The sequence below is a fragment of the Pan troglodytes genome, chromosome 19, assembly GCF_028858775.2.
Source record: "Pan troglodytes isolate AG18354 chromosome 19, NHGRI_mPanTro3-v2.0_pri, whole genome shotgun sequence".
In the NCBI taxonomy this organism is placed as follows: domain Eukaryota; kingdom Metazoa; phylum Chordata; class Mammalia; order Primates; family Hominidae; genus Pan; species Pan troglodytes.
In genome coordinates, this window is record NC_072417.2 from 86,361,239 (window position 1) to 86,376,788 (window position 15,550).

The 15,550-nt window shown below is 56.1% G+C and overlaps 1 protein-coding gene across 2 annotated transcripts in view; it reads right to left on the reverse strand.

Annotated features, from left to right (window-relative positions):
- The window catches only part of SDK2 (sidekick cell adhesion molecule 2), a 311,714-nt gene that overhangs the window by 47,751 nt on the left and 248,413 nt on the right, over positions 1-15,550 (reverse strand). For both annotated transcript variants that reach the window (XM_009433191.5, XM_511658.9), the window contains exons 25-33: positions 13,206-13,443; positions 12,260-12,375; positions 11,611-11,800; positions 9,496-9,594; positions 8,354-8,548; positions 5,863-6,064; positions 4,499-4,602; positions 3,897-3,967; positions 1,927-2,062 (exon numbers count right to left, since the gene is read on the reverse strand). In XM_009433191.5, the coding sequence (XP_009431466.3) occupies positions 1,927-2,062; positions 3,897-3,967; positions 4,499-4,602; positions 5,863-6,064; positions 8,354-8,548; positions 9,496-9,594; positions 11,611-11,800; positions 12,260-12,375; positions 13,206-13,443 (1,351 nt within the window). The remainder of the gene's footprint in view (positions 1-1,926; positions 2,063-3,896; positions 3,968-4,498; positions 4,603-5,862; positions 6,065-8,353; positions 8,549-9,495; positions 9,595-11,610; positions 11,801-12,259; positions 12,376-13,205; positions 13,444-15,550) is intronic.

Genomic DNA, 15,550 nt, shown 5'->3' on the forward strand with positions numbered 1-15,550 from the left:
AGCCGGGCGCAGTGACTCATGCCTGTAATCCCAGCACTTCGGAAGGCCGAGGCAGGTGGATCACCTGAGGTCAGGAGTTCGAGACCAGCCTGGCTAACATGGTGAAACCCCGTTTCTACTAAAAATACAAAAAATTAGCTGGGCGTGGTAGTGTGCGCCGTTAATCCCAGCTACTCGGGAGGCCTCAGGCAGGAGAATCGCTTGAACCTGGGAGGCGGAGGTTGCAGTGAGCTAAGATGGTGCCATTGCACTCCAGCTTAGGCAACAAGAGTGAAAACTCCATTTCAAAAAAAAAAAAGAAGAGGCTCTTAAACTGACCCCTCTCCTGCTAGTCTGTTTGGGTGAGTGTCCCACACCCACCTGAGTACCCAGTCCTCTGGGGTACCCCTGCCTGCTGCCGTCTTCTACTACGAATCAGTCATGGAGTCCCAGGTGGGTGGATAGAGGATATTTAGGGAAGGAGGCTCTTTATGAAAATCTCTAGTGGTCTGAGTCCAAATCTTAGGTGAACGCAAGCACTTCAGACCCAAACAAGCCAAAGGTGTAGATGAACATCAGTTTTGAGCCACTGGGAAAACCTCAGTTTTTTCTTTCATTATGTACCAAGGTGTTCTAATTATTGTTGCTATCTGCTGTGCTGTAACATATTTTATCGGTTGCACCACTTTGCAGCATTTTCTCTAAAGCCCTTAACTGTCATAAATGCACCTAACTGTCTGCCAATGTGGAATACTAAATAATTATTATGTGAGTGACTGATTTACTTTGAAAAGTCAAAAACAGGCCAGGTACAGTGGCTCGCGCCTGTAATCCCAGCCCTTTGGGAGGCCAAAGCGGGCAGGCTACTTAAGGTCAGGAGTTCAAGAGCAGCCTGGCCGACATGGTGAAACCCCGTCTCTACTAACAACAACAACAACAACAACAACAAAATTAGCTGGGCGTGGTGGCACACGCCTGGAGTCCTTGCTACTTGGGAGGCTGAGACACAAGAATCACTTGAACCCAGGAAGCGGAGGTTGCAGTGAGCTGAGATGGCACCATTACACTCCAGCCTGGGCAACAGAGCGAGACTCTGTCTAAAAAAACCCAAAAAACAAAAAAACCTCAAGCCCTGGAGCATCTGCGCCCATCACATATCATCTCCCATACTGGCCTCGGTCCACCCTGAGTCTGTGCCTCGGTTCCAACCTCCTGCTCTCTTGCCACGTGACTGCAACAGCCTCTATCTGGGCGCCTGCCTCTGGCTCTCCATCCTCCCACCATGGCCAAGCCATCATCCTCATGCCACCAAAGTGACTCCTAACACAAAAGTCCAAACACGTCTTTCCCTTGCCGTGGTCTCCTGGGCATCGGCTCTCCCTGACATTTCCACCTGGGCTCCCCTCTTTCCTTCCTTTGCTCCAGGGGACAGGCAGGGCAGTGGCTTCCCCCAGGAAAAAGAGGGGGCCAGGACTACTGCTCTAGGGGTGTGACCAGGTGAGGCTTCTGGTCCCTCAAGGGCAGGGTGCTCCTTCTCATGCACCAGGCTGTCCCCGTCCCTTCTTCCTGGTTAACTTGGCATCATCCTTCCGTGTTAGCACCAGTGCTGGTGCCGGGGAAGCCTTGCCTGTCCCTGGCTTTAGGTCCTCCTAGAATGTTTCCTTCCCAGCTCGCCTGGCTCCTCCTCCAGCCTGCAACTCCAAGAGGGCAGGGACCCTGTCTGTCTTGATCATTGGTGTGCTCCACAGTGACTCGGGGCCCATAGAAGGTGCTCAGTAAATATTCAGTAAATGAATGAATGGGATGGGAGGAGGGAGAGGCACACATGGAGGAGGGAGGCAGGGTTTCAGGTTAGAGTGGTTCCAGGAAGCTGAGAGCTCCAGAGCGGGAAGGTGAGGGTGACCGCCCCCATCCCACCCATTCCTCTGGCTCCCAAGTGTCACTCACAGGTAAGCTCAGCCCATGTGGCCCCTGGGTTGTTGATGCCTCGAAGCGTGAAGCCCCTCAGTCCTTCATAGAGCAGCTCCCGGTATCGGATCCGGAAGCCCAGGAGGATGCCATTGATCTTGTCCTCTGCTGGCGGCTGCAGGAAGGGAGTAGGGTATGGGGAGGGGACCTGGACCACCACCCACCCCTCCCCACGCTCTCTCATCATGCCTCCTGCAGCCACAGAGCAGGGACTGTGTTTTAACCAGGAAAAGAAATCAAGATAATATTGGGCATTTTAAATTTACAAAGCACTTCTGATGAGGCCATTTCATCCCTGCAGCATTCCCTAGAAGGAGGGAAGGGCAGGAATCAGTAATCGCCTTTTACCCAAGCAGGAAACTGAGGCTCAGAGATGTTAAGGAACTTGCCCAAGATCACACAGCATCATTGGGGCCTGGAGCACACAGCTGTTTTCCTAGAGCCGCTCCTTGTTCACCTCCTTTGTCTTCAAGAGCTGCCCTCACCTGATCACCAGCCTCCCCAGGCCTGCTGGTCCCTGCCTTAGCATCTGGATAACACTTCCTGGTGTTTCCTGCAAGCTGAGCCCTCTCCTACTCTTAGTACACGCAAGGGTGAGTGTGCCCCTCACCCCTTCATCAAGTTCTCCTTTGCTTCCTCTCCCATCTACAGCTTAGCTGCAGAACAGGCTTCGGGAGAAGGTGGAAACTACTTCTTAATGATACTGCTTATGAAGAATGGTCTGACCAGCCTGGCCAACATGGCGAAACCCCATCTCTACTAAAAATATAAAAATTAGCTGGGTGTGGTGGCATGTGCCTGTAGTCCTGCTTGGAAGGCTGAGGAAAGAGAATCGTGTGAAGCTGGGAGGCGGAGGTTGCAGTGAGCCAAGATCGAGCCACTGTACTCCAGCCTGGGCGACAGAGCAAGACTGTGTCTCAAAACAAAACAAAACAAAAACCCCAAAAAACCAAAAACCTGCTGAAACAGCTCAGGCTTTGTTAGCTCCTTAATGGTTTCCCCGGCTGCCATGGGCACCTCCCTGCCCCCTCCCTCTGCCACGTTGCTCCAGCCTCGTCCCGGTCACAGGTGCACTAAGTCATGTTTATCTACGGGAGCGTCCTCTCCTTGAGCTGTGTGTCTCAGGCTGGGGGGACCCTCCTGGCTTTGTCTTCAAGGGCTTTCCCTTTGTGGGGTGGCAGATGGCTGAAGGGGAGTGCCTGCCCCTTTGATCTGGAGAAGTGGTGATGGGAGTTCAGTGCTTTTAACTTTTAGTAGAGATGGGGTTTTGCCAGGGGTCCCTCTCATGTGGGTGACCTACTGAGGCAAGGCTGAACTTCAGAGGGCACAGGAGGGCCCCGCGGGGCAGGACCCATGAGCAGCCTGGTCGCTGAGGTTTGCCCATGATCTTCCCTAGGCCATGGCGGAGCAGGCAGTGCCCACAGAAGAGTGGGCATCTGGAAGGGGTATGGATGAAGGGGGGCATTCCTCTCTACTTGCACAGTGATGATGACGGGCATAGGTCTCTGCAAGGAATCCCTTCACCGACCAGTGGGGCTTCATGGAGACTCTGGGGGCCCTGAGAGCCACAAGCACTTTTCAGCCCAAGGACTCAGCAGGCCTAAGGCTAATACACCTGGCCCTGCCACTCACTGGCTATGTGACCTGGGGCCATTCGGGTCCCCTCCCTGAGTCTCAGTGGTTGTCTGCAGAAGAGGATGACAGCACCTGCCTGATGTGACTATCTAGAGAGTGTAATGAGGTGTGTTATGGGAGTGTGTACGTGTGGGCACACGGTGTATAGAATGTTCTGTGACATGCACATGCCTGGATTTCTCATGGCTTCCCAGGCGCTCTGGGGGCAGAGAACTTGGGGGCTCCACGCAGCCCTGGTGGGGACTGCTGGCTTTCCAGTCCCAGAGCAGAGCTCGTCTGGGTCTTACGGAGGTTTCCTGCCCGCTGGGCCGTACCTGCCATCGGATTAGCACGGAGGTGGTGGTGTGGGGCGTCACGGAGAGGATGGTGGGTGCTTCGTCGGGGGCTGTGGGGAGAAGCAGACAGGTGGGTTCTGGGGGCCGCAGCTTCAAGTCCCCCAGGAGCCCACTGGGACCAGATTCTGCTAATACTGGACTGCGGGGCAGGTCCAGATTGCATCGCCCTCCATGCCTGCTGGCCCGATTTCTGCAGAACAAAGGGCTGGTGTAAAGGGGAGGGAGGGAGGGACTGTAAGCTGACTCAGCCCAAACCCAAGGGTCCCAGAGCCCCCTCCGCTCTGCCCCTCAGAGCCATAGACCACTTCTGCTGCTGCTGAGAACTCCTGTCCCGCTCACTGGCAGCTTGTGGGACACAAAGAAGGAATACGCCACAGGCCAGGCTGGGCCTGGGACCCTGAGCCCTTGGCAAAAGTGTCTCTGGCCCAAACCTCCCTGAGACCCTACCCCGGGAGCTGAAGGGCCCAGTGGGTCCCACGCCCCTCTCATCTTTGGAGGCCCCTCCCCCCGGAAGAAAATGCCCCCTGCCCAGGAAGCAGCCAGTGGGCTGAGAGAGAGACTGCTGGGGAAGGGGTACTGACCAGCCTGCAGGGTGGTCAGTGACTCCGACTCCTCGCTGAACTCGCTGTCGCCAATGTCATTGGTCGCCTTCACTCGGAACTTGTAGGACGTGAAGGGCTTCAGCCTGTAGGGAGAAATCAGGGCCAATGAGCCAAGATGCTCCTTAAAGGCCTCGCCCCATGCCCCCACCAAGGAGTCTCCCTGATCTGGCCCTGCTCGGGAAAGGGGGCAGGGTGCCAGCCCACTACACAGAAGGGCACACTGAGGCTCAGAAAGGAGCTTTGCTGCAAAGAGGACAAACTGGGACCCGGCCCCAGGGGTCCCAAGCACCTAGACCAGGTCCTCCAGACCATGCCAGCTTGGGGTGCCTTTAGCCCCAGTAGTAAGCCATAGCGTCCCGAGAAGGAAATGTCTGCAGCTTCCCCACTTCGCAGAACCATGCAGTCACAAAAGCACCAATACCTCCACTCGGAACAAACTCCTCCCCTGCCCCCAACAAACTGCCATCTCTTTCTTTTTTTTTGTTTGAGATGGAGTCTCACTCTGTTGCCCAGGCTGGAGTGCAGTGGTGCGATCTTGGCTCACTGCAACCTCCGCCTCCCGCGTTCAAGCGATTCTCGTGCCTCAGCCTCCTGAGTAGCTGGGATTACAGGCACGTGCTACCACACCCGGCTAATTTTTGTATTTTAGTAGAGACAGTGTTTCACCATGTTGGCCAGACTGGTTTCAAACTCCTGACCTCAAGTGATCCTCCCGCCTCGGCCTCCCAAAGTGCTGGGATTCCGGGCGTAAGCCACCGCTCCTGGCCTCTCTTTTTTAAATGTAGTAAATTAGGGAAGAGCTGAGGTTCTCAAGAGTTAAGCAGTACTTCATCTCTATAAGCCTTATTTCCTCTGGGAGCAAACGTCTCTCTTTTAGATTTATGGGGGGTGGGAGAGGTGGGGAAGAAAGTATTGCTCAAAACTCCCGGTCACATCAACTGGAATATAAAAAATTCAACCCACTCGGAATTAAATTGAAGCTAGAATTAGGGAGTGACGCTCCACTCCCCTATTAAAGCTGGAGAGGAAGATGCCGCCTGGCTGGAAGAATCACTAATGAAGGATGACAGGCACTTCACTAAAGGGGGACTTCTAGGCTCCAGAAATAGATAATTAAGAGGCAACCTAACAGAGTTCCAGAGGGAACAGAGTGAGGAAGAGCAGGATAGAGCTAATTTGCGAGGGTGAGAGTGGACGCGGGGGCCGCCTGGGTGGTGCATGTAGGAGGAGAGCTGGGGGCAGGCTGGAGGTGTTTTCAGAAGGCCCCCTACCCAGTGGAGGAGCACCGCTGGTCCCGGCGGGGAGAGGGGCGGTGGGGATGCTGGCGTGGACCCGAGCCTTACCTGTCCACAATGAAGCTGGAGGCGTTGTGGCTCACGGAGGCCGAGTGCAGTGCCCACGTGCCGCTGGGCAGCTCGCGGGTCTGGATGGTGTAGTAGCGCACAGGGGAGAGCCCGTCGCTCCCTGGCTCCCAGGACAGCAGCACGCTGCGTGCTCTCACATCCTCCTGCTGCACCATCGGCCTGCTGGGGGGCTGCGGACGGTCTGGGAGGTGGCAGAGGGGGAGGAGCAGGTGAGTGGGCCAGGCCGTGGTGGAGGGGGCTGGACTTTCTCGAGAGAGGAAAGGAGGTGATCTGGACTCAGGCCTGGCATCCCCTTCCCATCCCAATTCCATGCACGCAGGATCCCTGCAGGTTCTCACGCCTGGGTACAGCCGGCACCCCTCTCCTGGTTAGAGGCCCACCCTCAGGCTCCTAGAGCCCCAGGGCCTGGGAACTTACAGCTCCTCAGGGCAGCCCTAAGCAAGGATTGACGGTGAGGAGGGACAAGCACCCACCCAGCTCCTTTGCTCCTGCCTGAAACGAGGCTGAGCCGGGCCCTGCGCTGTCCCTGATTGAGCAGGATGAGGCTGTTTCCCTACGAGAAGCGCTGCTTCATTCCAGGCCCTAGCTTGGCTTCCTTCTCTCCCCAGCCTCACTGCCCCGCCCCTTCTGCAGGGCTTCTCAAACCTCAGCAGTACTGGAATTCAGAACAGATGACTCTGTGGCGGGGGCATCCTATGCAATGCAGGATGCTCAGCAGTGTCCCTGGCCTCCACCCACTTGATGCCAGTAGCACCCCCACACTGTGACAACCAAAATGTCTCCAGACATGTCCAATGTCACCTGTGGCCAAAGAAGTCCCCAGCTGAGAAGCTCTGTACTAATGGTTTTTCCTGAGTACATTTTCTTCTTCCTTCCCTCCTTCCTTCCCTCCCTCCCTCCTTCCTTCCCTCCCTCTCCTTCCTTCCTTCCCTCCTTCCTTCCCTCCCTCCCTCCTTCCTTCCCTCCCTCTCCTTCCTTCCTTCCCTCCTTCCTTCCCTCCCTCCCTCTCCTTCCTTCCTTCCCCCCTCCTCTCCTTTTCTTTCTCCCTCCCTCTTTTCTCCCTCCTTCTCTACCTTCTCCCTCCCTCCCTTCTTTCTCCCTCCCTCCCTTTTTCCCCCCTCCCCTCCCCTCCCTTTCCCTTCCCCCTCCCCTCCCCTCTCCTCCCTTCCCCTTCCCCTCCTTCCTTTTTCTTTCTTTATTTAAAACACAGTCAGGGTCTGTATCTGTTTCCCAGGCTGGAGTACAGTGGCACGATCATAGCTCACTACAGCCTCAAACTCCTTGATTCAAGCAATCCTTCTACCTCAGCCTCTTGAATGGCTGGGACTACAGATGTACACCACCACACCTGGCTAATATTTCTTTCTTTCTTTTTTTTTTTTTTTTGAGACGGTCTTGCTCTGTAGCCCCAGGCTGGAGTGCAGTGGTGTGATCTCAGCTCACTGTGACCTCCGCCTCGCAGGTTCAAGCGATTCTTTTGCCTCAGCCTTCCAAGTAGCTGGGGTTACTGACGTGTGCCACCATGCCCAGCTAATTTTTGTATTTTTAGTAGGGACGAGGTTTCACCATGTTGGCCAGGATGGCCTTGAACTCCCGACCTCAGATGATCCACCTGCCTCGGCCTCCCAGAATGCTAGGATTACAGGTGTGAGCCACCATGCCCGGCCTATAGCTAATATTTCTATGTTCTGTAGAGATGGTGTCTCACTATGTGGCCCAGGTTGAGAGTATTTTCTAATATATCCCTATCAGGCCAGTCGGGGTCCCAGGCTTGCTTTTGGGGAGTCCAAGATCAGGCAAGGTGCCAGCTCAGGGCAGCAGTGCAGTGGCAGCCGGGGCTCCAGGCTGCAGTCCTGATCCTGCGCCCATCTGTGTTGATAAGGCCAGGGCTGCGAGTGGGGAGGGGAGAGGGAAGATGGTCACTAACCCTCCCTTAATTAATTAATTAATTTAGACAGAGTCTTGTTCTGTCACCCAGGCTGGAGTGCAGTGGTGCGATCTTGGCTCACTGCAACCTCCGTCTCCCAGGTTCAAGTGATTCTCGTGTCTCAGCTTCCTGAGTAGCTGGGATTACAGGTGTGCGCCACCACGCTGGCTAATTTTTGTATTTTTAGTAGAGACGGGGTTTCACCATGTTGGCTAGGCTGGTCTCAAACTCCTGACCTCAAGTGATCCACCCGCCTTGGCCTCCCAAAGTGCTGGGATTACAGGCGTGAGCCACTAAGCCTGGCCACAAACTTTCCCTTTAGAAGACCAGACCAGAGTAGGGTCCTTGGGTGTGAACTTGCGGCTCATCTCTGGGAGTCTATTCGACCCCTCGCTGACTTTGACTTCAGAGACTGGAGCCCACCTTCCATTCTCAACCAGGGCGCTGCAGCTCATACCAGCCACCCACTAGGAGCAGCTCAGAGCACTGGCTGGCCCCCCCTCAGCTGCCCCCAAGCCTTCCCTGGCCCCCGTGGGCAGTCACCTCTCTTCTCGGTGGTCACCACCAAGGCCTCGGCAGCTTCTCCCCAGCCCTTGCGGGTCTGGGCCGTGATGCGGAACAGGTAGACAGACTCTGGCTTGAGGCCCGTGGCTGTGTACTGCCGGGCGCTGGGTGCCAGCACCTCCACAGTGGCGGTGTTGGCCGTGGTGGTGTTGAGCCGGTGTGTGATCTGGTAAGCTGTGGGAAGGAAGCACGTGGCTATTACGGCAAGCAAGGCAAGCTGCCCCTAGGGCCCCGGGAAGGGTTGTTCCATCCAAAGCCACAGCTGTGTCTGCACATGGCCACCTTGCCGTGGTCCCTTTGGCTGTGGTCTGTCTGCCTGAGGCCTCTGGCTCACTCTCCAGTCTTCAGCTGCCACCTGGGGAGGGTGGACTGTGGGTGGCATGGAGAGGCACTCTATGCACAGTGTCTGTGACCCCCGTAACAGCCCCAAGTAAAGAAACTGAGGCCCGGAGAGGCCAGACCACCTGCTGGTAAGTGACAGAGCTGGAATCCCCGCCCAGGTCTTTCTGGGCTAACGCACTTGTCCTTCCTGCCCCCACTCTGTCTTGGGGATGTGGCATTGCTCTAGGGCAGGTGGTGCATGAGGTCAGGACTGAGAACCCTGGGACAGGTACAGGTAGTCCAAGCCCCCATTTTAAAGGTGAGGGCACTGAGGCCGCAGAGGGGAGTAGACTTGCTCAAGTTCACGCAGCTGCCGACCGGAACCCTGGGTGTGTGTATTGGGGGAACCCTAAATGTGAGATGAAGCTTCCCATCTGTAGCCTCCCTCCTGTGCGCCTTGAGACTCTTTTCCAGCTGTGCTGAGCCTGCCAGCGTGCCCTCACTTGGCCATGCTAAGGAACAGCGTCCGAGGTTTACCAGATGGCCGGCAGGCTGGCGGCCTGGGGACATTTGGGGACGCAAAGCCAACCCATGACTCTTAAGGGACTTCAACTCTGATCTTGATAATCTTACACACTGGAATTTCTAGCAGGAGGACTAATACCCAGATCCCATTCTAGAGGGGATGTGGAGGCTCCCTGGACCTACTCTCCCTAAAGCTGGTAACGAAGTGGCCTCCTTTGCAGCTCATGCCTCTTCCTTCTTCCTGCAGCCGGGGCACGGGAAGGGCAAAGGCTTACCAAGAATGATGCCATTGGGGGCAGCAGGGGGCTGCCAGATCAGCCGCACAGACGTGGTCCGCACCTCTGGGAACAGGATGCCCATGGGTGGTCCTGGGACTGGAGGGGGCAAAGGAGAGGAGGCCGACCCATGAGGCTGCCGCTCAGCTGGGGATGAGCCCAGCTCAGGCAGAGCAGCCTGGCAGGGTGGAGGGGGAAGGGGCCGCCCAGCTCAGTGAATTTCTGTGGAGTACTGCCCTGTGCCTGACACTGTGTTAGGAGCCAGGGGCAAGAACGTGGAAGCAAGGGGGCTTTCTGCCCTCAAAATAGGCATCATTTGGCAGGGACCTGAGGCTCCAGCTTCCTCTGCTCATTGTCTGTATACACGCCCCAGAACTGGGCTGCCCTCAGAGCTGGGCGCGTGGGCCCTGGATGGATGCATCAGTGCTTCAGAAGGTCCTGTTCTGACTTCCTTCCACCCATGGGCTGAAGTGGCCGTGGGGTAATGGGAAATGCCCACCCCCAGCCTGCACCACTCCTCTCTCTAGACCTTGCTCTGGAATCCTGGGACCCTGGAATTCCCTGCCCAGAGAGGCCTAAGCATGCTTCCAGAGGCTGCATGGGCCTGGTCCCCACATCCACCCTCCTGAGGGTAGGCTATGCACCCCTGGCTCCAGGGAAGGCCAAGCAGTAGCTATTTTGCAGGTGTGGAGATGAAGATTGAATGGAGTGGGTCAAAGGACAGGGTGAGGAGAGAATGGGGCAGGGGGTGGGGGAGGGTAGCTGGGGAGGGGCACTCTTCCTGTGTTGCCGCACTGCAGAACAGAATGACAAGATGTCTGAGATTTCCAAACTTTTTTTTTTTTTTAATACTGAGTCTCGCTCTGTTGCCCAGGCTGGAGTGCAGTGGCGTGATCTCAGCTCACTGCAAGCTCCGCCTCCCGGGTTCAAGCGATTCTCCTGCCTCAGCCTCCCAGTAGCTGAGACTACAGGTGTGTGCCACCACACCCGGCTAATTTTTATATTTTTGGTAGAGACAGGGTTTTACCACGTTGGCCAGGCTGGTCTCGAACTCCTGACCTCAAGTGGTCTGCCTGCCTTGGCTGCCTAAAGTGCTAGGATTACAGGCATGAGCCACCACGCCCAGCCTGAGATTTCCAAACTTGAACCTGGCCTTCCAGATCATTGTAAGGGTATATCTGTCAAGGCAGGAGGATAGAACATATTTAATTTAACAGTTCATTAGCTTGATGAATAATGTTAGCATATGCAAACATATGGTATTTGGGCTTCCTTCTGCACTCTGGTCCGGTTCCTGCAAATGTCTGTGGTGGGCAGTAGGTGGGGGCATGTGCGGGGAGATAGGAGGGGGCAAGGGATGCATTGGTCAGCTTCTGATGGGGAGTTTTGCTACAGGGATGAATGCCTGCAGCCCACTGGTGACATTCTTTTGCAAACAGGACCAGGAGGTTCGTGCGTCCAGGAAAAATACTTTCACAGACCTTTACTCAAAGTGAACCTGCTCCAGTTGAAAAATAAAGTAAAACTGGCCGGGTGCAGTGGCTCACATCTGTAATTGCAGCACGTTGGGAGGCTGAGGTGGGTGGATTGCCTGAGGTCAGGAGTTCGAGACCAGCCTGGCCAACATGGTGAAACCCCAGCTCTACTAAAAATACAACAATCAGCTGGGTGTGGTGGCCAGCGCCTGTAATCCCAGCTGCTCAGGAGGCTGAGGCAAGAGAATGGTTTGAACCTGGGAGGCGGAGGTTGTAGTGGGCCAATATCGCACCACTGCACTCCAGCCTGGGTGACAGAGTGACACTCTATCAAAAAAAAAAAAAGAAAAGTAAATTAAAACTGGTGCAAGTCCCCATTCTGTACGCTTGTTTTGCAGAGAGACCAAGAGACTGAATCAGACGTCAAACTGCCTCCGCATTGTCCTCAGGGATACACAGGCTGTAATTAGCATCCCCTGCAGTGGGGCTGATAGCTCTGGGTGACCCATCCCTACAGGAGGCATCTGAGGCCATGGCTCCCCGTGGGGCAGAGCCTGACCCCAGAAGGGCAAGGCCAGATGGGCAGGAGGAAGGGCGGCTCCTCCCAGCCTTCCCCAAGCTTGCTGGGATATGGACTCACCATCATCCAGCGTCCGCTCCAGGATGGGAGGGTGGCTGGGGCTGCCGTCCCCGATGCGTGTGAAGGCCAGCACCTGGACTTCATAGAGCACGTATTTGCCCAAGCCGGTCAGCTGGGCACTGCGAGACGAGTTGCCTTCCACCAGCCAGAATCGGGGCTGGGTGTCCGAGTCCTTCTCCTTATACATCACCTGTCAGGGCCCAGCACAGGGTTAGGGCCTCAGGCCTGCGTCTCACCCATCTACACTTTTCCCGAGTCTCATCCCCAGGATGAGCAGCTGTGTGTCACACATCTCCCAACTTCCAGACCAGGGCTGGACCATGTGGCTAGGCACAGCTTTAAAAGGAATTCTAAAAGATAATGAAAAGCAAAACTGGGTCCAACAGAGCTGAGTGAGGCTGGGGGCACACAGCGTGGCCTCCCGGGAGAGATGGAGCAGCCCTAGGCCCTGGGTCCTCTCTGGGTGCCTCCCCACCCACAAGGGATGACTCATGGTTGCCATGGTGACCATTGGCTAGGACGCCAGGCAGATCCCCTGTATCCACTCTAGGAGGCAGAGACCTAGAGGGTGATAAGGACAAGGCCCCTTGGATGGAGAGGCTGGAGGGGCCAGTGTAGGGACCCCACCTCCTGGGATCCCGGGACTCACCTTATAGCCCAGCACGAGCCCGTTGCGATCGGCCTCGGGGACCTCGCTCCAGCGCACCAGCATGCTGCTGGAGGTGGTGGCCAGTGCAGACACATTGGTGGGGCCGGAAGAAGGGACTGTGGGGGAAAGGGAGTGGAGAGAAGGCACTCAGGACCCAACGTTGACTGTGCAAGGGAAGTGGACCAGGACAGGGGGCCGAGGGAGGGGCCAGCTCGATGTTGCCTCTCTATGGAAGAAACGTGGCACACATGGTCCCCAAACTGCAAACAATCCCACCAAGATGGCCTTTGGTTTTGGAATGCTGCAGACGCCGTTTCCGGTTTCAGATGAGCCTCCTCACAGGATTCTCTGCTCAGGTTAGGATTAGATGAGCTTGCATTTCCTGCTAGCACAGCAGAGAGGGCTGGCAGAGGGACCAGGGTGGCCCAGGAGAGCTGTCTGTCATTTAAAGGGTGCCAGGAAAAAGCCACAGAGCAGTGAACCATGTGTGGATGGATGAGAGTTGCCTGAATGCTGGGCTCACATTCTGTGGGTCACCCCTGGGCAGGCCCCCAGGAGCTTCCGGTAGTGATTCTGGAATGTCCTGAGAGCTAACCCTTTCCTCGACCCCTCCCCTGTGGTCTTTCAGGCACCACTGGGTTTCAGGGTTAAAGCTGAGGGCAGGAGAGTGGGCAGTATGAATGGTGGAGCCTACCCAGCTGTCCTCCAGAGGCAGGGATACCCCCACCCCCCTTGGGAATATGGGAATAGCAGGCACAGTTGCAGAGAAGTGGCAGGTGCTGGGAGAGGCGGCAACATCATTGTGACATTGAGCATAAGCAGAGGAAATGAGCTCAGGCTGTTTTTGAACAACACCTTCAGCCTGGCACGCGCTTGGATGACCCTGAGGGCATAGAGACCAAGGAGGGGACAGGCAGCAGGGTGGCTGGGTGTGAGGGGTTGGTACCTGACTCCCGGGTCCTGCCCACCACCGTCTGGCTCCAGGGCCCGCTCCCGATGGCGTTGAAGGCCTGGACCTGGACGCGGTACTCTGTCCACTCCTCCAGGTCCTCGATGGTGTACTCCCGCTCCACACGGTCCTGCACCACGTGGCTCAGCGTCTTGCCATGCCCGTCTGACCGGCTGTACTTGATCTTATAGCCCACGGACTCAGGGTTCCCATTGTATTCCATCTCCGGGAGAGGCTGCAGCGGGGCAGGGGTGGCAAAGCTGCTATGAGCCAGGCCCCCCACTGTGCAGGGAGGAACTGCCCTGCTACCCTCTCCTCCAGGGCGCCTTCAGGGCTATCCATCCCACTGTCACCCGGTCAGTGTCCACATGAAGCTCTCTCACCCGAGTGTGGCTTAGGTTGTGTGACTGTGTTTCTGATTGGCTCTTATCTTCCCGCAGGGAGGACAGAGAAGCAGCATCCTTTCTTTATTGTGTATGTGACAAATCTATTACCCTGCCAAGGGAGTCAGGAGCCACAAAGGCTGTGTGTCTGACACACCGATAGCACCGCCACCTTTGGCTCTGCTGTCTCTGCTGCTTACCTCTGTCACTCAGGCTGCCAGCACACACTTAATTGCCTACCGCACCTGGTCTCAGCTCATGCCTGCCTTTGAGTGAGCATGGGCAGAGAGCAGGATGAGTGGGGCACCTGCCAGTCAGGAAGTCCTTCTGTCCAGCAAACCTCAGCCTCTCCTGCTGCATTTTCAGCCTCCTTTTTCTTTTCTTTTTTTTTTTAAGACAGGGTCTGGCTCTGTCTCTCAGGCTGCAGTGCCATGGTGCCGTCTCAGCTCACTGCAACCTCTACCTCCTGGGCTCAAGCAATCTCTTGCTGGGACTATAGGCATGTGCCACTATGCCTGCTAAGTTTTGTAGAGACGAGGTTTCGCCATGTTGGTCTCAAACTCCTCAGCTCAAGTCATCTGCTCGCCTCGGCCTCCCGAAGTGCTGGGATTACAAGCCACCACGCCCAACCAGCCTCCTCCTTCTTGTTTGAGTCTCACAGAAAAGAAAAGTCAGATTTCTTTGGGGCCTTAGGACTAGGCTGATGGGGCTGTGGTCACCAGCTTAAGGTTGTGTAGATGACCATGGGCAGTGCTGGTGAGAGTGGAGGTGTGCACACAGGGAGGGGAGCCCAGGGCCTGGCCTCCACTACTCTGAAGGGCACAGAGCTGGGGTGGGGGCATCTCCAGCCCTCACCTCCCCCAGTTCTGCTTCCCCAGGGGCTCTGGAGGGCCCTTGGTCCACAGGCTCACCCTAGGCTGACCCACTTTACCCCACTCCTCACCTTCGGCCCCAACCTCCCCTGCTCACTACACGCTTCCTCCCTCCTGCAGACACTTAGTGAAGCCGACCAAAGACCATTAAGACAGCAATCGATGGTCTTGAGAGCCGGAGATGGGGCTTAAGCGCAAGTTCCTTTACCTGCTGAGGAAAGGTAATGGACCACGCACCATTAAGCGTGGGCCTGAGAGGTGTCTAGGGCCCTGTGCCACATGGCAGCTGCCTTTCTATTCCCCCATGCAGTCCCTGCCCTCAGCATCAGGCTCTAACCTTTTAGTAGCTGCAAACCTTAAAGTGAGATTCAGGAAGGAAGCAGGAGCCAGCCTGGGGTGGGGATGCCTGGGAGCAAAGGGGCAGGAGGTGGGTATGGTCACACTGTGCACGGGGCACTGAGCTGGGCTGAGACAGCTCTGCAGCTCTGCTCAGGCACCAGCCACTCTGGGAAGGGAACTGCAATTAATAACTAATATTCATCGAGGACTGACGGTGCCAAGCGCTTTCATGGCCGTTAGCATCAAGCTGTCCGCACACGGGAACGGCAATAATGACTTCACAGTGTGGTGTGTTTGCAAGTTGTGTTTTGCACAATGAGTAAGATCTTACGTGGAAACAAAGGGTTTGTGTGGTCAGATGGGCCTGGGGAAGCAGGGTCAAGAGGGCTCCTGCTATGCTAGTGTTCCTGGATTCTCTATAGAGCTGTGGTATGCGGTGCTGTTCCCACATTTATTTGTCTAAGAATTCTTGTTTGCTCCACACGCCTCCTGGGATTGCTGCTCTGTGGGACACGTGCTGGGAAACGATGTTCCAGAGGGCCTGGTGGGGAGAAATGGCCTGTTCTCCAGGGGATGAGACGGCAGTGTGCCCGATGGTTAGGGCTGTGGACTTGCGGGTAAAGATTCCCCGGGTTGGGACCTCAGCCCTGCTGTTCATGAAAGCATGTGGGAGGATACGGGAGGCCTTGGGTGAGTGATCTGACCTCTCTTCTGCCCCGGTTTCCTCATCTGCAAAAGGGGGACCAGG